Below are 21,672 nucleotides of genomic sequence, written 5' to 3'. Positions count from 1 at the left end.
AAAAGCTGTGCTCACAGCAACCTCAATACTTTCATATGATAATCTATAACTATATTAGTTCCAGATATCACATCGCTTAAAACCTAAGTACAAACTTCTTATTTCAGTCCCACAACACCTGCCCGACGATGTCCTTCTGGGTTTAACGACGAAACGTTGCAAAAAGAAGAGAGGAGAGAGAGAGAGAGAGAGAGAGAGAGAGAGAGAGAGAGAGAGAGAGAGAGAGAGAGAGAGAGAGAGAGAGAGAGGAGTTGACGCCCCTGAGCAAGTGGAATCCAGAATGAGTCATTTAGTATCTTTTGTCACTTAGGCGTAAGATCAATTTGTACCGCATTTTGTATAATACATTCAATTTGACAAATACCACGTTTTTTTTTTCACACGAATCTCCCATTTGTCGTTTTAATAGCCGATTTGAGTACAGCAGAAAAGTCAGTAATCAGAAGAATAGAGAAACTTCTATTCAAAAAACATACCTCTTACTTATCATGATATCCACTCTTGTTTTACCTGGAACGATTTCAATTCGGATGAAGAATGTGAAAGAGAGAAGAATTGTTTCTAGGATGCGGAGCCTCAAAATGGACTTCGCTCTTCCTGAAAAGCAAAGTAAAGACGGGAAGGAAATCTAGAGCCTCTCGGGACATCAAATGAATTCTTCAGACTCTGAACTGCTCTCGCTCCCCCGCCATGTGCTTTATCTAATAGTTGATGATACGCATTCTTCTGCTCCTATGAAAGCAAGATGTCGACCATTTTTTTTATGAAATTCAAAAATATCTTTGAAGGGCGTGAAATATCTCTCAAGCATACTTATATTTGTCGTCATCCGTCACTGACAGCTATGACCCTCCAGTCGTCCTTCCCAAGAAAGAAAAGGTCGTAGGCGCTCGATCTCATCCCCAGATAGAAGAGAATGACGTCTGAACATGAACGAACCATGCTGGGATCACGTTTGGGGAAGATCTCATTCCTCTGCGTTATTAGAATCCGGCGGATGAGGCAAGACACCATACCAGGTAAGCAACTCACCAAGTTTTTCAACTGCACACACACACATACGTTCATATGTGGCCATGTCTTGGTGATACGACGAAAGTACTTAGCATCTCAGTTGCTTCACTTCTCCTTCGTAGCTGTAACTTTGCTCGTGTATATATATATGTATATATATATATATATATATATATATATTAATATACATATATATATATATATATATATATATATATATATATATATATATATATGTGTGTGTGTGTGTGTGTGTGTGTGTGTGTGTGTGTGTGTGTGTGTGTGTGTGTGTGTATTTAGCCAAGCGACAAGAAAAATAAAAGGAGTACCGAGCACTTTCGTGTTATTTCAACACATTTTCGAGGTACATATTGTACCTCGAAAATGTGTTGAAAAAACACGAAAACGCTTGGTACCCCTTCTTTAATTTTTCCTGTGGCTTAGCTAAATGTATTGTCACGCGCTATTTAGCAACATATAAGCATGAATATATATATATATATATATATATATTATATATATATCTATATATAGTATATAATATATATATATATATATTAGGATGTGGCAACATATGACGAGCACTGCCATATGAAAGTCCCCCTTGAAGAACAGACAGGCAACTCCATCACGTCAGGTGCATCATTCATGGAATTTCTAATTTTGCCAGTACTGCGCACCGCTGTCAACATGTCGCTGCAAATGCTTCTCTAACTTCCCGTAATGTTTTTCTTTGAGGATGGGACGACGATTTAAGCAATATTATGGGGGTACTTGTGCTCACTGGAGAACCGACAGATAATGAAATAATGAAATGTGGTGGAGATTCATAAACCTCTGGTGTAAAAAAGGTTGATAAAGAGAACGCGTTTCCTATTCGTATCAAGTGTTCAACATCGGAAATTGTGCAAAAAAAAAAAAAATAAATAAATAAATAAAAAGTAAAAATAATACACACACACACACACACACACACACACACACACACACACACACACACATATATATATATATATATATATATATATATATATATATATATATATATGTGTGTGTGTGTGTGTGTGTGTGTGTGTGCATGTAAAAAAGCTATATACAATCATTTCCTAAAAATGGGCAATTTTGTTAGTAAATTTAGTCCTCTCTCTCTCTCTCTCTCTCTTACAACGTTAGTATTTTTGTTGAAAGTTGAGTGTCGACTATAAAATGCAATGAATGGCAATCAATTGCCGGGCAAAAGTTGGGTGGCGGTGAACAGGGCACCTCTGCTTTAAGGGAAGCACAATCGATTGGCGAAGACGGCGGCAGCTGCCTTCTGAACGTCTCTCTTGAATTTGGCTGATTCCATCATAAATGGCTCTTCATTTGCTCACAACTGTTGATCACTTGAAAAGCTGCCGTTTTTTCAGCACGACTATTGTTTTCTAAGAATAGCTCATTATATCAGGGAGTTGCTTCAGAAATTATACTTTGATATTTGGCAACAAGCTTCGTTGCATTGCTTTTAGATTTGTTTTCTAAGATCGTCATCTTTATTTCCTTCTGTGCTCTAGAAAATGCATATATTTCTCTTAAACTGGTTTTCACTATTTATCGTTTAGAAAGAATCATTGAGCACGTTCCCCTCAATCAGAAGACTGAAAGTGGAAAAAAGATTCATTACCTTCGTTGGTGGGACCAGACTCTGCTCTGCCTACCAGGACCCACTCAGTCTGAGTAGGTCCTGCTGCCTACAACATCATGATATCAACAGATTCGAGGAGTCATTGACAATTATTGACAGACCAGATTCATAATTTATTCTTTGCTGATGAAATTGTTTCATTTAGGAATTCCAGTATATTGTTTATCATAAATTACGCCATTTATACATAATTTTACAGATGGAAAATCAAAATCATTTAGTAAGACGAAAAGCATAGCTCCATACAAGAAGCTCAGTTAGCTTCAAGGCCCACTCCTCTGGGTGAGGTGTAAACTATGAATGACGGTGGGTCATCACTGGTACTACATGAAGCATTAATCAGGACACAGCGAAAATTCTACAGAAATAAGAGTCAACAATAATTCTTAGCAATGCAATTTTGACAGAAGTTTGATACATATGTCATTTCAGTCTTTGACCGTCTATCCACTTTACAAAAATGAATCCAGAATCTTAGTGTCAGTAGTGTAAACGCAATACGCGGCATGTTAAGTCAGTTCTGGCGGACGGGGCCTTCGCCTCGAGTGTTTCAAGATTCTGCCTCCCAGAAAGAGATTGCAACTTCAGCAAAAGGCTAACGATCCACTTGCCCTTCCCAGGCACGGTCATTCGAGTCGGGTCATGCTACTTTACATGCATAGCTTCCTTTCTGTTTCGAGGTTTCCTCTTCTTGCTAACGCGGCGCATATTTCTAGCCCCGCCGCTCCATCGTCCGCCAACCTCAGTTTGGGAAATGCGCTCAGTATTAAGCTCCTCCTCTACGCTCGAATAGATTCCCACTTCTCAAATCGTTGGTCCCTTTCTGTCCGTCACGAAATCATTGTCGTGTTTTGTGGCTCTAATTCTGAACGATAGGTACCCAAAAATAAAGACGAAATATCTTGTGTTCTCTTCCGAACGACATAAGAATTTCCATAGACCACTCTACCCGTTCCTTTAAAAGCCGCTCTCAAGTGAAATGCAAAACGTTTTATCCGCAACCTGAAAGAACTTCCACTTTCGGCTTCACAAACATCGTTAAGAACAACATATGGCTTCTAGGGACAGCATATGGTCGGCGCTCAACTAGACATCTTATAGACTTTACCTAATCGTCTAAATGTGAGTGAATATCTCATCTGAATTAATTTATTCATAAACTTCCAAGTTAGTTTTATTATTATTATTATTATTATTATTATTATTATTAGAAGAAGAAGAAGAAGAAGAAAAACACTCGACTCTAAAGCGCAAGAAGTTTTGCCAATGATTTTTAAGCAACGCCTAAACTTCATGGGAGAGGATAATAACTTCGGAAGGAATTTTAACCGTTCGGTCACGCCAGCGGAATCCTGAATTTCCCAGTAGGAAACACCTCGTACTTTTTGCGCACAGGGATCTTTTACTGCATGTAAACGGTTTGATAATAACAAGAGTTGAGAGAGAGAGAGAGAGAGAGAGAGAGAGAGAGAGAGAGAGAGAGAGAGAGAGAGGTTAATGGCACAAGTTTAAGATGTTTTGTTTTAACATTTTCATAACAAGCTCTTTTATCTCGAAGTCTGCATGATTCAAATTTGCGAGAGAGAGAACAATTTATTGTGCAGAAAAACTTCCGAAGCATTGCACAACAGGCAACCCGGACGCGGTATAGGGGAAAGCCCTCTTGAATGAATGGCACTGGCTGTGGTATTATACATACCTTTTCCACCCTATTGATTACTAGACAAACGTCATTCATCAGGGCTGACATGGTACTCAGACAGTATCACAAAATTTGAATGCTTACAGATAAATATATTGGGAAATTACAATATGTTAAGTAAGAATTACCCATTAAGTGATTGCACTGTCTTAAGTATTACAAAGTATGGAACTTTTATATATTTTGTTCAATATAAAATAATTATTTTTACGTCTGCTATACAAGATATACATTTTATCAGGTTTCTGCTGAAGTACACAATTGCTACGGAGTAACAGGTGGTATACTTTAGAGTAAATAATGAACAATGCTTTACTTTATAACAAGTTAAAACTTGAGATAATTACTTGACAGTATGAATGACATTCAGATGAGGTCAACATATCAGATTTTATATAAATATTATAAGAAAAATTAGATATACAACAGTTTTAATGGAGCTAACGGGAAAAAAAATTGCTCGCTTTGGTAGTTTCTTTTGTCTCTGTCAACGGCAACTAACTTTGATGTAGACAAATTTTGATTTCCTGTTGTGTATCATTCAACAGCTTGAGCTCAGCTGGAAGCCTTCAGTATCAACCCACTTGCCTGAGCCTCTAGAGCTGGTGGAATACCGCGGCCTTCCTCTGCATGCCTGAGTGAGGCTGAAATGCTGCTTTCAAGTTATATGCTCCTTATATCTGCGATATTCATCTCCCAGCTGCTTTCAGCTGTTTGTCTTACTTAATGTCATCTTCATTTTCATTTCACCATATCTCTTCTCCTAGCTCTATTTTATTATTATTATTATTATTATTATTATTATTATTAAAGGACATTCTTTGCAAGGATAATTAATCACCTTTTTTCACATATTCCACCGCTACTACTACTACTACTACTACTACTACTACTACTACTACTACTACTACTACTAATAATAATAATAAAATAAAAATAATAAATTCACCAAATGCAGCATAACGTCAGAATGCAATCCATGATCGTCCACTTTCTGAATAAGATAAGGAACACCGGACAGTTGAAAAGATGTCAAAGTTATGGCATGAGATACATTCAAGCACCTTCCATGGAACTTGCCTCCTTCCAGAATAAAACATGACCTTACGATTCTGTTCTTATTCCTCGTCACCTCGTCATCTATTATTGCTCTATACTCTATGTAGTGACAAACTTCGGAAAAGGTGCAAAGTGGTATATTAGAAACGTGCATGATACAGTAACCAATATTTCTCAGAGGCAATGTAAATAAGAAATCTTTCGCAGCAATTACAAAAGGGACAGGTTCGGTTAGACAGTCTGAGTGAAGTTGCGTAAAATGGGGCTATTACACGCGTTTGAATAGACATAATGAAGGGAGCTGCTGCATATTCCATGAGTTGAATTTTGTGCCTAATTCATCAGCGGAGGCTCACCCCTCAAAGTTTTGCTGTGACCAAAGAGGTATTTACTCTCTGGAGTCATCACCCTACATAACAATTGTATTGTGAAATATACATAAAAACACATTTATAGGGTGTGAAAGGCTTCCCTGCCCGTAGACTTAGTAACTAAATAAACTCTGCAGGTTTATCATATCTCATTTCGGTATACACACGACTTACTATCTATAAAAGAATACTGTGGGGGTAAGGTATCACTGGCACTATAGGAGGTGGGAGCAGGAAGGGGTGACATGCAAAAATAACCTAAAACGACAGATATTAATGCCTAATCCATAGTTTTTGAGGTTGCTAAGATGAATAGTGACAGTCCTGATGCCTTTTGAGTCCAAGTTCAGCTCCAATATGAATAGGAGTTGGGGGTGTGTGAGAAAGGGTGCAAAATAAAATTTTAAAAATGACAGATATTAAGTGTCTAATCCATAGTTTTTGAGGTTGCTGAGAGGAATAGTGACACATCCTGATGTCATTGAACTCTAATGACAGTCCCAATAGGAATGGAAAGTAAGATGGGGTGAAATATAAAATGTCGAAAATACTGGGCAATGTAATTGAAGCTACTATCTTAACAGAAAAGAGAGAGAGAGAGAGAGAGAGAGAGAGAGAGAGAGAGAGAGAGAGAGAGAGAGTTTATCAGTTTTCATTCGTTTTCCCAGACAGCATGTTTTGGTCAGCTAGTATATATATGAATACATGCACACACGCAAATGACGATTAATATGACGGCTAATATACACACACACACACACACACAAATCTATATATATATATATATATATATACATATATATATATATATATACATATACTGTATATATATATATATATATATATATATATATATATATATATATATATATATGAATGAATAGGGAGGAAGAGCAGTACTGAAAGGAAATGAATGTGGAGAGAAAGTCAAATGAGTATCAATGGACCTTAGAATAAAAGATGCAAATGAAAAGGTACAGTCTGCAGAGATTCCAGTGCTGAGTCGACATAGCGAGTCATGTGAAGAGTTGCTGAATGTGAATATTTGAAAGGAGTTGGAACTGAATGACACAAAGCAGAAAGGGTTAATGTAAATTTGAGAATGCTTGAGAAAGGTTGCTGTTGAGGATGTCATAGGGCTGAAGAATAATGTAAATGTGCCACATGATGATGGGATTGCATATGAGGATGTGGTGATGACAGCACAATGATTGAATGCCTACCGTAAATAAATTATGTCTGGAGAAAAATGGAAGAATCCAAAAGAATCAGGGAGAAAAATAGCAACTCCTTTTTATGAGCAACAATGTGAGCGAAATGAGTTTAAGAATTGGGAGTATCACTTTACTAAGTATACCTATCAAAGGGCCTTAGAAGTGTTTTTTTTCGAACACATTAGACAGATAACAGTAGTGATAGGGGAGGGGTGGTGCGCGGATAGACGAGGGGTAAGGTGTATGGATCGTGTCTCTTGTGAAAGAGTTGTATACATAATGTGAGAGTAAAGAAAAGTTGTATTTGTCCTACATAGTCGACATTTATATAAATATACACATCCTAAATGCAAACGTACTTATTAATATATGAATACCGTCACCATAAGAAAGTAGCATCAGAAGCCTATGCAGGGAGCCCGTGAGGATGGCTTATCAAGGGCTGGACCTGGACCACTCAGCCTATTCAACTCAAGTGCCATTAGAGCTGACATACTTCTTCAAGTGATGTAGTTAGAGGAAGGTATTAATGTAAATTCTAGAGGAGACGAATAAGAGGCTTCTTCCGAGTGCCCTCCAGCGGAACAATCCGACAGAAAATGGGCAGAGTGGTCAGCCAGAGATACGTTATACATATACAGATATCTGCACATAAAAAAAATATGATGATAAATGGTACTATGTATATATCTATATGCAGTAAAATGAAACAGATGGAAAGGACACCTAAGCAATGATGTGCATGGAAAAATGAAACTGTAGGTATGCTAATCTATATTTATAACAATGGCTGTATATGTGTGTGTACATTCCATGCAGATGATATACTATCTGGAAAAGTATACTGTGGGGTAACACATCATTAGCACCAAAGGTCATCAAAGGGGGTATGGGTGGTAAGGGCTTCCCTGAAATGGGGCTGGTTCTGCCCATAGACTTGGTAACTAAATTAAATCTACAGGTTATCATATCTCATTCCACTATACATATAAGTTACTATCTGGAAAAGAATACTGTGGGTGTAAGACATCACTGGCACCAAAGGGGATGGGGTGGGAAGAGAGAGGAACGTAAAAAAAAGATTATGACAGATATTAGTGTCTAATCCATAGTTTTCGAGGTCGCAGAGAAGAATAGTGACACTCCCGATGCCTTTTAAGTCCAAGTTCAGCCCCAAAAGGAGGGGGGACCGGGGCTTGCGGTGGTGAGAAGGGGTAAAAAATAATATGTAAAAAATGAGAGATATTAGCATCTAATCCATGTTGTCAAGGTCACTTAGATGAATAGTGACACTACTGATGCCCTTGAAGTCCAAGTTCAGCCCAGATAGAAATGGTGGGTGAGAAGATGTGAAATATAACATGTCAAAAATATTAGGCAATGTAACTGAAGTAACTATCTTAATACGAAAGAGAGAGAGAGAGAGAGAGAGAGAGAGAGAGTTTATTAGTTGTCATTCATAGATTTCCCAGGCAATGCCAGGTTGGTCAGACAGTGATATATACTTATGACAGTTTCCACTGTTTTAGTACAACATATCTAATTTACTGAATATCTTTTTATTCTGGAAGCCTAATCAGCCAATTAGCTGATACCGAAACAGCTGTCGCCAGAAGAGAACAGAACAAGATGGAACGACATAGCAGTATTTTTCATCTTATCATACAGAGTTTTAGCCTTGAAGATAAAAAGAGATTCAGGAGAGTACAGAAGTGGTCTTGTAATATAATATATATATATATATATATATATATATATATATATATATTATATATATATGAAGATAAAAGGCCCATAGAACACTATTTTAACGTTGCAACCATAGGAAGTGCTCGAAATATATGGTTGCAACGTTAAAATAGTGTTTTATGGGCCTTTTATCTTCATATTATACTGTTGTATTACAGTAAAAAGACATTCATACATACAATATATATATATGATATTATATAGTATATATATATATAATATATATATATATATATATATATATATATGTGTGTGTGTGTGTGTGTGTGTGTGTGTGTGTGTTTGTGTGTATGTGTACATTTATATACGCATTTAAACGCATACGTCTCCAGTTTATCAGATGTTTTCAGCAGCTTCCATCTTCAGATGTACCGTATAGTTATGATTCAGCCTCTGATCTCAGCAGAACAGGTTTTATATAAAAGTGTTTGAATGTTCAGTTCTAACTTCTCTGCGTACTGGAAATGCATTGAAATCAGCTATAGAAAAAGAAAGGTCATCAGGAAGTAAAAGAGAGAGAGTAAAAAAGGAATGAACTAAATACAAAACTTGAAAGACAACAGTTTATGAGTCCAAGGCAAAAGAATCTCGTCAAGCGCACAGCAACAAGGATAGCAATAACATTCACAGGGTCGACCCGCTGCCAATGAGATTTGTAAGTGCAAATTACAGAAAAGTCAAGCAAACAAACTTGGCTTACTTTCTGAACGAGAATAAATGAATGAGCGACCAATGCATCGAAGATGAATGTTTGATTCAAAATGGGGAAACTATCAAAACTAGTAAGTGACAAGCCTTTGTTGCCTATAGAGTTGCGCATTTTCTAATCAAGCTCACATGGAGTTTAGATGTTTTAGTTCTCAGCTAAGCTGAAAAGGCAGACTAACAACAGAATTGACAGGTAGAAGTAATATCATGAAAAAATAAGATTCGGTTATGTTAATCTAGACTAGGTGCAACCTACGTTCAAACACGCGACGCATTTCTTAAATGCGCACACATTACCTGTGAGCAGGTCGTGAAATTTGCCATAAAGGAACATTGACTACGCATAAAACTAACGTGCAAAACCTAGTAACCAGGCTTCGGCAACTGGAATAAGCAGCAAAATAAAATATTTTTTAACAAAGATCAAGCCGCCTTTAAAGGAGGCCCAAGAAGCGAGCTTGGAAACCCTACCAATTAACCTTTGGCACCTTACCTGGGATGAGGTGAGCTTGTCCATGCTGGTGGTGAGGCTCTTGGATTTTGTGACTGGGGTGTTGGAGCGGGCTTGGGTGTCCGGGGAAACTAGAGGGTGGTGGGCGGGATGGTTGGCAGTCCGCTCGCTCAGCTGGCGGGGGATGCGGATTGTCAGTCCGCTGCCTTCGTGAGTGCGGATTCTGGAATGAAGAAAAGTCGTGTCAGATAGACGAGTCTTGGATTAAATCACTGTCATAAGGTAAATCAATATAAGAATGAAATAAAAAAAAGAACAAACATCAAAAATGAAAAAAAAAGCATGCTCACTGGCAAATAGTTAATTAACACAACCACTTTTTTTGCAGAAAACCTGATTAAGAGAAAAAAAAGAAAAGAAAAGAAAAGGGGGCGGGGCAGAAAACATTGAGGAAGAAAAGCCATTCTCAAATGCAAAAGTCCAAAAGTCAAATACTTTTGATAGGTTACTGGAGATGCCAAATCGAAGAGCACATGCTGGCTGTTGGTTGGCTTTCAACGAAGGTCCGATGAGGAACACACTCATCCCTTACTTTTCTTTCTTTCTTTTTTTCTTTTGAAAATTTAGAAGACAAAGGAAATAAGCGGGGCAAAACAGACAAATGATGATTATATAACTTTTTTATGTCTCATTGCCAACGAAGCTCAGAAGGTACCGATTTAAATAAATTCCTACATATGCTGTCTATAATGGACCCTACACGAAATGTTGATCACGAGCTCAAGAACAATATTTTTCATTTGCGACAGAGGAGAGGAGAGAGAGAGAGAGAGAGAGAGAGAGAGAGAGAGAGAGAGAGAGAGAGAGAGAGAGAGAGAGAGAAATGTTGTTATCTAGAAAGGCAAAGTGCTATTCAAGATTTGCCAGTAACGTACAATGATTGAGACTCAAGTTCCGAAAATCTAGCCGTGAAATCAGTAGCATAATGTGCTGGACGTAAGGAAAAACACCTGATCATCATAGCTTAGGAAATTACTACAAGCACAATTTTTACAGACACAAATTTTATACCACACAAACACCACAGATATATATATTATATAATATCTCTAATATTAATGTATATATAATATACATATATATATATATATATATATATATATATATATATATATATATAATATATATATATATATATAATATATATATATATATATATATATAATTATATATACAGTATATGTATGTTTGTATGCAATGACGTTCATTTACTGTTAACAGCATTTGGAAATAACGACTCATATCCTAAAAAAAATCTATATTTTGAGAGAGAAAAGAAGCTGAAAAAATGCCAATAAGAAGGTTAACTTCTGCCGGCACAACCCTGCGTTTCGCAGCATCACAGAAGAAATCTTGAGCCACGAAGAAGAGACCCCATCGACCGACAGACAATACGGGTATTCCCTAAAGCACAGGCGACTGCATTTACAGTCGTCGTTGAATGATGACCAATGTCATAGAAATTCAATTCATTCATCAAAAATCATATTTCGCTTCTATTAAACAGATCTTTATTCAAGAATACGAAATTTTAAGAAATGAATAGAATCCGATAAGCATACACACTGAAGCTGCCCATAGTTGAAAACGGCAAACAACTAGAAAAAAAAACAAGAAAATGAGTTCAGTGACGTCATCAAACACTTGCAAGTCTTCACCAATTGCAGCTATTTCCTTCGAGTTCGGTGTGAGATGAACCATCTTCATCGGTCAGAGTACTCGGCAAAAGTCAGCGTCACCTTCCCCCCGAAGCAACAAATATAACCGTCATCACATAATATTTTCCAACTGCTTCTTAGTTTGTCTTTCATTTAAATATCTATACAGTATATCAAATATGCAGAAAGGCACGAAACTATGCAATTTCAGGTACAGGAAAGAAAAGTACAGAGTCATTCCTTTTATTCGATGGCAGCTAATGGGATGGAAGTACGCCACACCACCTTTAACGAAGCTCATCGTAAGATACGGATAATATGTAAAAGGAGGGAGAAGATTGTATATATATATATATATATATATATATATATATATATATTATATAGATATATATATTTATATTATATAGTTATATATATATATATATATATATATATATGTATGTATGTATGTATGTATGTATATATGTGTGTGTGTGTATTTTCATGTATGTACTGAAGCTTGTGCGTTTAACCTGTAATATCGTTCTCTTGAAAATGTCACATGTTTGTAGTCTCTTTTCCTGTCACCAGGGTTTCTCTCGCCTTTTATTTTCCAGTTCCTCTGGATTTCATTTTGACTTTCACTGTCAAGTATGACTGAGCATACCAATAACACCATAATGATATAATAAATTATGCGTTCTTCACAGAACAATCAGGAATATTATCTTGCATTAAACTGAAGTTGCAATAGCAAAATCGTAAAACCATCATAGTGCAGTGAATCGGTAAACAAAACATTGAGACTTTAAGTTCTGACAGATAATTTGTCTGTTATGCCCTCATGAGGTATTACTGAAGCTTAGAATGTAATTCAAAACTTGTGGCTCCAGGGCCTCTTCATGACATTCAGAAAATGAGGTAACAACTTTCGGGTCACAACGCATGATCAGTAAACATTTAGACTTGAGAGAGTCACGCGCGCTTTCGCTACACTGGAGGACCCTGCAACTTGAGATCATGAGACACCCATGGTTGTCATTATGGTTACAATGCGCTGTCGTGAATATGAATTTCGCGATATCAGAAGCCCGGTTGTAATGAAGCCATTATATGTGAGAAAGTGAGGAAATGCAGTCATTGTAAAAACGCAAGTGGTAAGAGAAACAACGCGGAAAAAGTGTCGACCATCCCTTCACGTAATACGGAGAGCAAAGAGCCCTGAAGGAGGAAGTGACTCAAGTCGTGAAGGCGTCCGTCTGCCACATGAGGTCCGTCCAAGAATGGGAGATTGCTCAGACCCTGTCATTTGCCAAGGGTCCCCAACTTCTAATCTTATTCAGAACTCACAAGCAGCAATGTTGATCACTGAAACGCATAGAACACCATGAATCCATTTCATCGAAGGAGAAGGATATAAATGAAGAGATGGATAGACGGTGAAATATTTAAAATAACCGGGAGTTAGGAATGGACGCTCTTCTCTTCGTATTAGAAAAAGTATAAAGGCATAAATCAATTCACAGATGATAAAGAATATTGACAAATAAGTCTTTCCTGGAATATTGACAACTCATGCTTGATACACAAAGCAAATTCTTTTGCACGATCAATGTTACCGACGGTCGCAGTAAGTTGGAGCCAAGGGCATCCTAGAGTGAAGAAGAAGAAGAATGCTGCAGTGATGCACTGCCAGAAAGCGAGTGTGTGTTTACGTCTTTCGTCAAAGTCAGTTTGCATCCAACATTTTCTTCAGCGATTTAAAGCAATCGAAGCTGAACTGAAGATATTACACCAAAGATTAAATGTTATTGCAGGTTAGACACCACGATTTTAGCATGAGTGAGAGAGCCCCCACCCCCTCCGCAAAAAAAAGAAGAAAAAACTACGACAACGAGTACGAACCAAGTTTACTTACTTGTCAGTAAGGTAGTAAGGAAAAAAACAGACGAGGGCACTCTGAGAAAGGTTTCAACTCAGATAAATGTCTCGTTAGATATAATATTCTCTCTTTGATCTTTGGTGTTGGAAAAAAAAGACGCACTGCGTTGTAAAAATATCCTTTATTTAAGTAACGGCAACCGATATAGAGCAGGCTTACATAAACCTCACGCATCAATATGCGATGAAAGGATGAATCGACAAACACGTGACGAAATTATAGAGAGCAATTATAGAGACAATGTTGTAGAACGCAATAAGTCTTTTGTATCCTTTGTCCTTTACTGTCAATCATTCCACGATGGTAGACCAATCGCACCAAGATTCAGTATCCCTCACATATACTGAAATACATAATCAAATGGAACTCCATCAATGCTGAGAAGAATCACAACTTGCGCAAACACCAACCTCCTAAATGCTGTGTATTTTCTAAGCGTGGACAGATGAAATGTCCGACCTTGAAACAAACCCCTACTATGGAACGGGTAAACCACCCTTTAAATACGACTATGGCTTTACCAACGAAGTTCGTCGTCGTCATCATCATCCTTTCCCTGAAAACTCAGAGAAATCCTCTTGAGCCGACAAAAAGAGGAACCACGAAAACGAGACCGCTATTTGCTAATCAAGTTACTTTGCTAATGAAGATTATTTTGACAACGTCAGACTCAAACGATCTCGTTTCTATCTCTTTTTCGTCGCCCTGGCGATGATGAGTTTGGATTTGGAAGTTGAAGCTACACAATGAATACCTTAAACACATCTGCTATGTTATTATATTTATATGGCGAGCTTTTAGAATTCTTTAGATTTATGTGATTTAGTTTGTATTTTCAAAAAGAGCGCAAGTTCTATATGACTTTCAATTTAAAAATCAAAATATGGACTATTTTCTCCTTTCCCCTTTCAACTGACTGGGTAAGCCAATTGAATTCATATTCTTCACTCACTGATCTTCCGATGAAAACGATTGAACTGTTGCCATAACAATACCCTTTAAATTCAAAGGAGGCCTCTCGACAACAACTTGCTAAAGCTCTATGGAGTATCATAATATGAACACTTTTATATATATATATATATATATATATATATATATATATATATATATATATATATATATATACAGACTCACGTGGGGAAGCCGGTCAATATGCGGTTGAAGTTCAAACGAACCCGACCGCCCGCGCAACTTTAACTCTGAATATTTCTTTCGTAAACCGCAAACGTTGTTATGGCGAGAGCAATTTAATAAATATAATAGCCGATACACACATCCTTGACCATATGAATCTATTTCCGTTCAAAGCCTTTTTCCTCTCTAAATCAGCACCTTTCCGTGTGTGTGTCTCTGTGTGTGTTCGTATTTGCGTCTGTGCGATTGAGAGAGAGAGAATCTCATAATTTACTTTGGCCAATGATCGCAAGAATAATCCATTGCGAAATGACTAACGCGTCAGAAGGATTCCTGATAAGCAAATTATGATTTAAAGAAAGCCAGGAAGAGTAAAGGGAAAGTCTGAGCAGAGAAAACAAGGGGAGGATGAAACGGGCAAAGAGGAAGAGGAGGAGGAGGAGGCATGGGGGTGGGGGGGCCAGGACGGGAGGGAAGCCACGTCAAAATTACATCTGCATATCTCATGGAAGCGATTTTCTCCGTCTCTTCCTCGCGCCTCGTCACACGAGGCCCTTCTTCTGTCGTATTTTGATCTTCAGACAGCCAAGACCAGCGGTTATATAAAGCATCCAGGGAATCGATGTAAACAGAGGCGTTAAAGCCGATAGGAAGTTCCAGCTGTCGCTGAGTTTTGTGAATGCTTTGCGGGTTGGCATCTTTAGTACTGTGGCGCATCTAGTTTGCAAAAGTGAGAGTGCATTTCATTTGAGCTTACGGATAAAGATACTTCTTCAAGAAAATATTCCTCAAAATAAATATAGTCAGAGTTCTTGGTATTCATGCTATGTTCAGACGAAGTGTATATGTTGCCGTGTTGTCATTCTGCTCTCGACGCAGCACACCCATCCAGAAGTTTCTGCCTCCCAACGGTGGCTTCAATCATTTTCACATGCCACAAGTTGTAACTTCAAGTATCAAGAGGATGAACTTTTATCATTTGCAATCTTTATAATAACACCACCTTCATTCCACGATAACAATAGCTGCTTTCAATTATTTTAAGCAACTTTTTTTATTATTATTGTGTCATGTAGCGTTTGATCTTCCCAAATCCCTTCGTGTACTACATCCTTCCCGGATGTCACCTGGTTATTCATTCCGTTTATGATCATCCAAAAAAACAGGAGTCCCGAACTGACCATTAACGTTCTCCCTTTGGCCTTGGATGCTAATTATAGCAGGGAACAGAAGTTAAAAGCCATTATATAATGATTCCGCTGCACGCACACGAACTCCTCAGTCTACACTGCAATGTTGCAACTATGGCCGTAGAAGGATCGATAGAGCGCTCTCCTTATGAAGTATTCAGATGATGTCTGTGCCTAGCAGAGGAACCTTTGGGAGGTTCTTAGTTGTAATATGCTTTCGATCTATTCATTTTTGAACCCAATAGAGAGAGAGAGAGAGAGAGAGAGAGAGAGAGAGAGAGAGATCTGTAGCTGTTTCACGGTGTCACAGTCTCACAGGTGAAACTGAAACGTGAGTCTTCGATTCACTGTGAAGCGATCCATGGTATACCCTGAACTTGGAACTTTTAGAAGAGTCTTCAACTTTTCGCTTCCAGTAGAGTAGACATTCATATTATTCTTGAATGTCAAGGTCATTCACTTCTAAAATAGAGAGCTCGTGATCTCAAAAACAACCTTTTAACACTGTAACACTGCATGCTGTATAATTATTTGGTAGGAATGAGTGAGCCGTTCGTAAAACGGAACCACAAAGGACAACACATCATACCACTTGACTTCATGCACATGGAGTAGTCACTGAGGGTTCGTGATGTAACAGAAGTTGCATGATTTTAAAAAGTACATTCCTAACTTTCGCGTTTAGGCACATCACGTGCGTGTGTGCATGAGAATGTGGTGCACTACTTGCATCTGGAATGCTGATAACCTTCAATTAAATATCGACCAAACCTAGTTCAAATGGTGCATGGCGTGGACCCCATATCAATACACATATAAGAGAGAGAGAGAGAGAGAGAGAGAGAGAGAGAGATGAACCTGACTAAATTCTTAAAATTCAGAAGTTTGATGAAGGAAACACAAGTCATACTCTCCAAGAAAACGTAAGACGGGCTAACACTTTTGAGAGAGAGAGAGAGAGAGAGAGAGAGAGAGAGAGAGAGAGAGAGAGGTAAAAAATGATAACAATATATATAACCTGAAGAGCAACAAACCCAGCGCCCGACATAACGACCCAGTAAAAGTCAACAAATGGCTGAGGAGGGCCATGCATATTACACAGTGTAGTAACGTAAATCCGATGCTATCTTAGGTATCATGATGGCGACATCACAGACCTAGCAGGACTCGAATTCCCCTTGTAAATAATCAGGTGACAGAAAGAAATGCTCCGGCTAGAATAACTGAATAGAAGTGAACACGATATTATAATGTTATTGAGGGAAAGGCTGACTCCGCGGTTTCACTAATTAATACTTCTTAGTTCTTAACAGTAGGTGGGTACATTGTGATAGCAAATTATTCCTAATTGTATTCCTTCCATAAATGTTCCTACTGGAACTGGTTTTTATGCCTTCCTAAACATGGATAGATCGAAAGCATAATATTACTACACCTCTCGTCGCACGCGTCTCGTACAGTATGATTTGAGCTTATGCAACTACGCACCAGTTACATTTACGCATTTAGGTACGCACACTCGATTATAGACAACCCCAACTTTGAGTGGTTAACTTAACGTGTTGATAAGATGAAACCCATTCGCTTCTTAGGTTCATCAGTTATGAAGACCATTGCCATTAATTTAATTGAAGGATTTCCGTTATGACAATGTAACTAGCAATGAGTAAACAGTTTCCAGAATGATTTGCGAGGTCATTTGCAATCTTGGGGTAGTAAATCCGAGGTAAGGTAGAGGAAAATATCAAACGACTGATTATTGCACTTTGCTTAAATCACATGAATCTGAACTGAACAAGGTCCCCAGATGTAATTCTTAATAATAAATCACGTTTGGACGTAAGAAATAAGGGAGGACAAGCGTTGAAAGTTTGGGATTGTCACAGAGAAGAAGGCAATGCAATATTGCTCCCGCCGTCTCCTACTTCTCAAAAACACACAAACACATAAACATACACACACACACACGCTCACTCATGGCGGGTCATGAGCAAAATGGGAAAAACTTCAGACCCAATACTCTTCTTTACGATGCCCCTTTCCTGCTACAGACAAGCCAAGGAAATTTCTTCCCGCTTACGTTTTCCTGACGCTTACAGCCTTTCATTATCTAAGGGCGGCGCTGATGCTTCCTTCTAGGTCAAATCTCACTCCTTTCCCTTCCCCTTCTTTTCTTCCTGGTCACCACGAACAAAGCAAGGGCCAGTTGGCCGACCCATCCTCAGAGCTATGGAAACTATGTGAATAGAAACATGAAGCAGGAAAATGACCTCGATCTTCATGAAATTTAGCTCTGAGAGAGAGAGAGAGAGAGAGAGAGAGAGAGAGAGAGAGAGAGAGTCACATGGAGCACCCAAGAGGATCAAGAGAGAAAGAGAAGTCTTATGACTTCTCCACAACTGGAGTCAGAAGACTCTTCAGACTTAGAGGAATGACTTCACCGAATTAAGACATTCACGCTTGCTTACCCTTACGGCCTCAATCCCTCCCTCATTTTCTTACTCAGAGGATGATGCAAATGGCTTTTGACGTAATAGTGTTAAATATTCTTTAAATGAATCAGTCATTTGAGGTAAACGAAGGATTCTGTCAATACAACGTAAATCGATTTTATTTTTATCAATTCCAATCGCATTTTGATTCGTATGTTCTGTTATAAATACCAACAATCCAAGAAATTGATGCAATGTCAAAATGAAGAAACGTTATTATGAACTGAACTCACATCATAACAACGTTTTCAAGGACAACCCAACATAACTGTGCAAATGCATTCTGCTTGAATCAGTTTTTATGGTATCATGCCCTTTTAGATCATTAGCACGGTCAGGCATATATAAAACCGACGTCAGGCAGCAAAGTAATGCAGTTTGCTTTCAAAATTGCTCAGGTTTCTAAAATGGAGAGATAACGGAGAATAAATTGTGTTCGAATGGTAAAGTGTGTGTGTGTGTGTGTGTGTGTGTGTGTGTGTGTGTGTGTGTGTGTGAGAGAGAGAGAGAGAGAGAGAGAGAGAGAGAGAGAGAGAGAGAGAGCCTTCAAGATAACTTCTGAAACTAATACTTTATCCACGTTCTAACATTCCTATTCTGTTCAAAATTTGAAATTTGAACAGCAGGTAAATTAAAGTCCTTTCTTCCAGTAACACACTAACACTGACGTCAAATTCTGTCGATAATTTGTATGTATACCTTTACGAGCTTAAAACTGCAATAACCCAGTTTAATCAAATAACACAATTTGATTATCTGTAGACCTGAAAATTTGGACTATCCCACATGTGCAGTAGAGCACATGTTACCAACACTACGGAAGAGCTCAATGCTGTCCAAAAGTCACAAGAGAAAACACACTTAGTCTCGTCAAAGACTTTAGCGTAAAGCGAAATGTTTGCCGAGAATTATGAGTTAATTTTTCTCTCAAGACGATAAAGGATTTCAGTTCCACTGTCCCAGACCATCATCTATTCACAGGGAGGAGCACGATCCAGTACTGTACGATAAATCTTACAGCTGAAGTTTCATCACCACGAGCTCCTGCAATGCAATGTTGCTTACGTAACATTGCATACTTCCTCCATTTATAAATAACGTTTAAGAATGAATTAACTTTTTACATCAGTATATCTAAGCTTGTTTTAAAATTTCCTGTGTCCAACACCCGTTAAGCACCAATTAACTTTTTTTATGCATCATACGAGCGAACTTTAATTCGGAGAATTTCGGCAACAATGGATGAAAGAAAAATAAATATTTCTTTCGTGCTGGGTATACCGAGATTTACCCTCCAATACAAAGCTTGCGTGCGTGAGAGAGAGAGAGAGAGAGAGAGAGAGAGAGAGAGAGAGAGAGAGAGAGATTAAAATTGTTGTTTTCGATGCATTATGTTGAAGAGACCAGCAAGAGAAACGCTCTTAATCTAAATTGCCCACAGTCAGCAAAGAAAAGAGCATTATTTTACTTGTCAAGCTGAAAGAAGAGTAGATGCTGGAAAAAAAAAAAAACTGCAACCAAAATAAAATGAATCTCAAGGTATCCTCAGGTTTTGGATACTTCAGTGTGGGTTACACATTGTTGTTAAATGTAGTTGCGTGAGTACCTATACATTAACGTGTAGACTCAATTGCAATCTGGAACTGACGCCTTCTTATATATGGATATCTGATTATAAGTGATATCTCAAGATCAGCTTCCTTAGGAGTGGTGTCGTTTAAATTTGGAGTGCATTTCTATATGACTGGTGTTCAGGGTTTTTTTTTTCTTTTTGATAGCAAGAAGAGCGACGTCACAGTAGCGGAGCGACGACGAGAATGTAAGAAGATGAGTGGGATGGATGAAAGGCTGACAAAATACTGAGCTTGGCTATGGTCTAACTCATCACTATAAATCTCTCAATCTTGACCTTGGTCTAGGGAATGGAGAGAGAGAGAAAGAATGAGAGTGAGCTAGTGATTCCTTGCAACGGAGAGGTATTGATCCTACAGGTTGCATGCAATCCTGCTACAGAGGAAGATTCTTTTATACGTCATTCTTGAATAACGATAAAACCATAATCTGTGACATAAAAGAATCATGCCGCACTCCGTATGGAAATATTTCTCATATCTTAAGAGGTAACCTTTACATACTCACGTGTAAGTATGAACATATACCCCACTCTTTTTATATAATATGTATATACATATACATATATAAATATAAATATAAATATATATATATACTTATACATATATAAATATAAATATATATATTATATATATATATATATATAATATATATATATATATATATATATATATATATATGTGTGTGTGTGTGTGTGTGTGTGTGTGTGTGTGTGTGTGTGTATACTCACACGCACACAATATATGTATATATATATACGTGTAATATATATATATATATATATATATATATATATATATATATATATATAATATATATATATATATATGGTTTTTAAAGTCGGCATTGATTGCCACCCACAGGGGTTGAGTTATAGAACAGGTGTCCGTGTCTTCATCAGAATTCTCGAACATTCGAGAACATTCAAAGAAATGTAAATTTAATATAGAAATACAACCCTTCTTCTCCTCAACACAATTGCAGTCTTCGAGTCCTCCTTTCATAAAACAATAGTTTCCAAAATTAAACAACCAAACTACCGCTACTCCTCTTTACTTGCATAACCATATTTACTTGGAACCTTCCCTTCTTCTTCTGGTCACTCGTCTTTTTCCCTTCACTTGAAATAATAATTGTCTTAGCATTGTAGGTTTTTGTGTGTGAATTTAAATGCATGTTGGTGATTAAAAATGAGTCTTTTTATTATGTTTTATGTGTGTTCATCTTTTTACAGCTGTGATGATGAGGCGGGACCCCGAAACTTTGCTACATTGCCAGAAAACGTCTCCCTCTCTTCCTTGTGGAGATATTATATGTATATATATATGCATAATATATATGTATATATATATATATATATATATATATATATATATATATAATATATGTATATATATACTACATACATACACACACACACACCACACACACACACACACACATATATATATATATATATATATATATATATATATATATATATATATATATATATATATATAAACTCATTTTTGCACTGCACGATAGCTTCCCCTGTGAAGATGCGACACCAGAGAGGTAGAGTATACCATTTCTCAGAAAGTGTTCAAAACTGAGGCATTTCTTAGTTGGGTATCTGGTGACGGAA

The 21,672-nt window shown here is 37.5% G+C and overlaps 1 protein-coding gene across 14 annotated transcripts in view; it reads right to left on the bottom strand.

Moving 5' to 3' along the window:
* The window catches only part of LOC135217998 (DIS3-like exonuclease 2), a 445,369-nt gene that overhangs the window by 70,099 nt on the left and 353,598 nt on the right, over positions 1–21,672 (bottom strand). For all 14 annotated transcript variants that reach the window (XM_064254129.1, XM_064254137.1, XM_064254139.1 and 11 more), the window contains one exon: positions 9,995–10,175. In XM_064254129.1, coding sequence (XP_064110199.1) covers positions 9,995–10,175 — 181 coding nt within the window. The remainder of the gene's footprint in view (positions 1–9,994; positions 10,176–21,672) is intronic.

The sequence above is a fragment of the Macrobrachium nipponense genome, chromosome 9, assembly GCF_015104395.2.
Source record: "Macrobrachium nipponense isolate FS-2020 chromosome 9, ASM1510439v2, whole genome shotgun sequence".
Taxonomy (NCBI): domain Eukaryota; kingdom Metazoa; phylum Arthropoda; class Malacostraca; order Decapoda; family Palaemonidae; genus Macrobrachium; species Macrobrachium nipponense.
The sequence above is the reverse complement of the archived record's forward strand: the minus strand, read 5'-3'. Positions and strand labels throughout refer to the sequence as shown.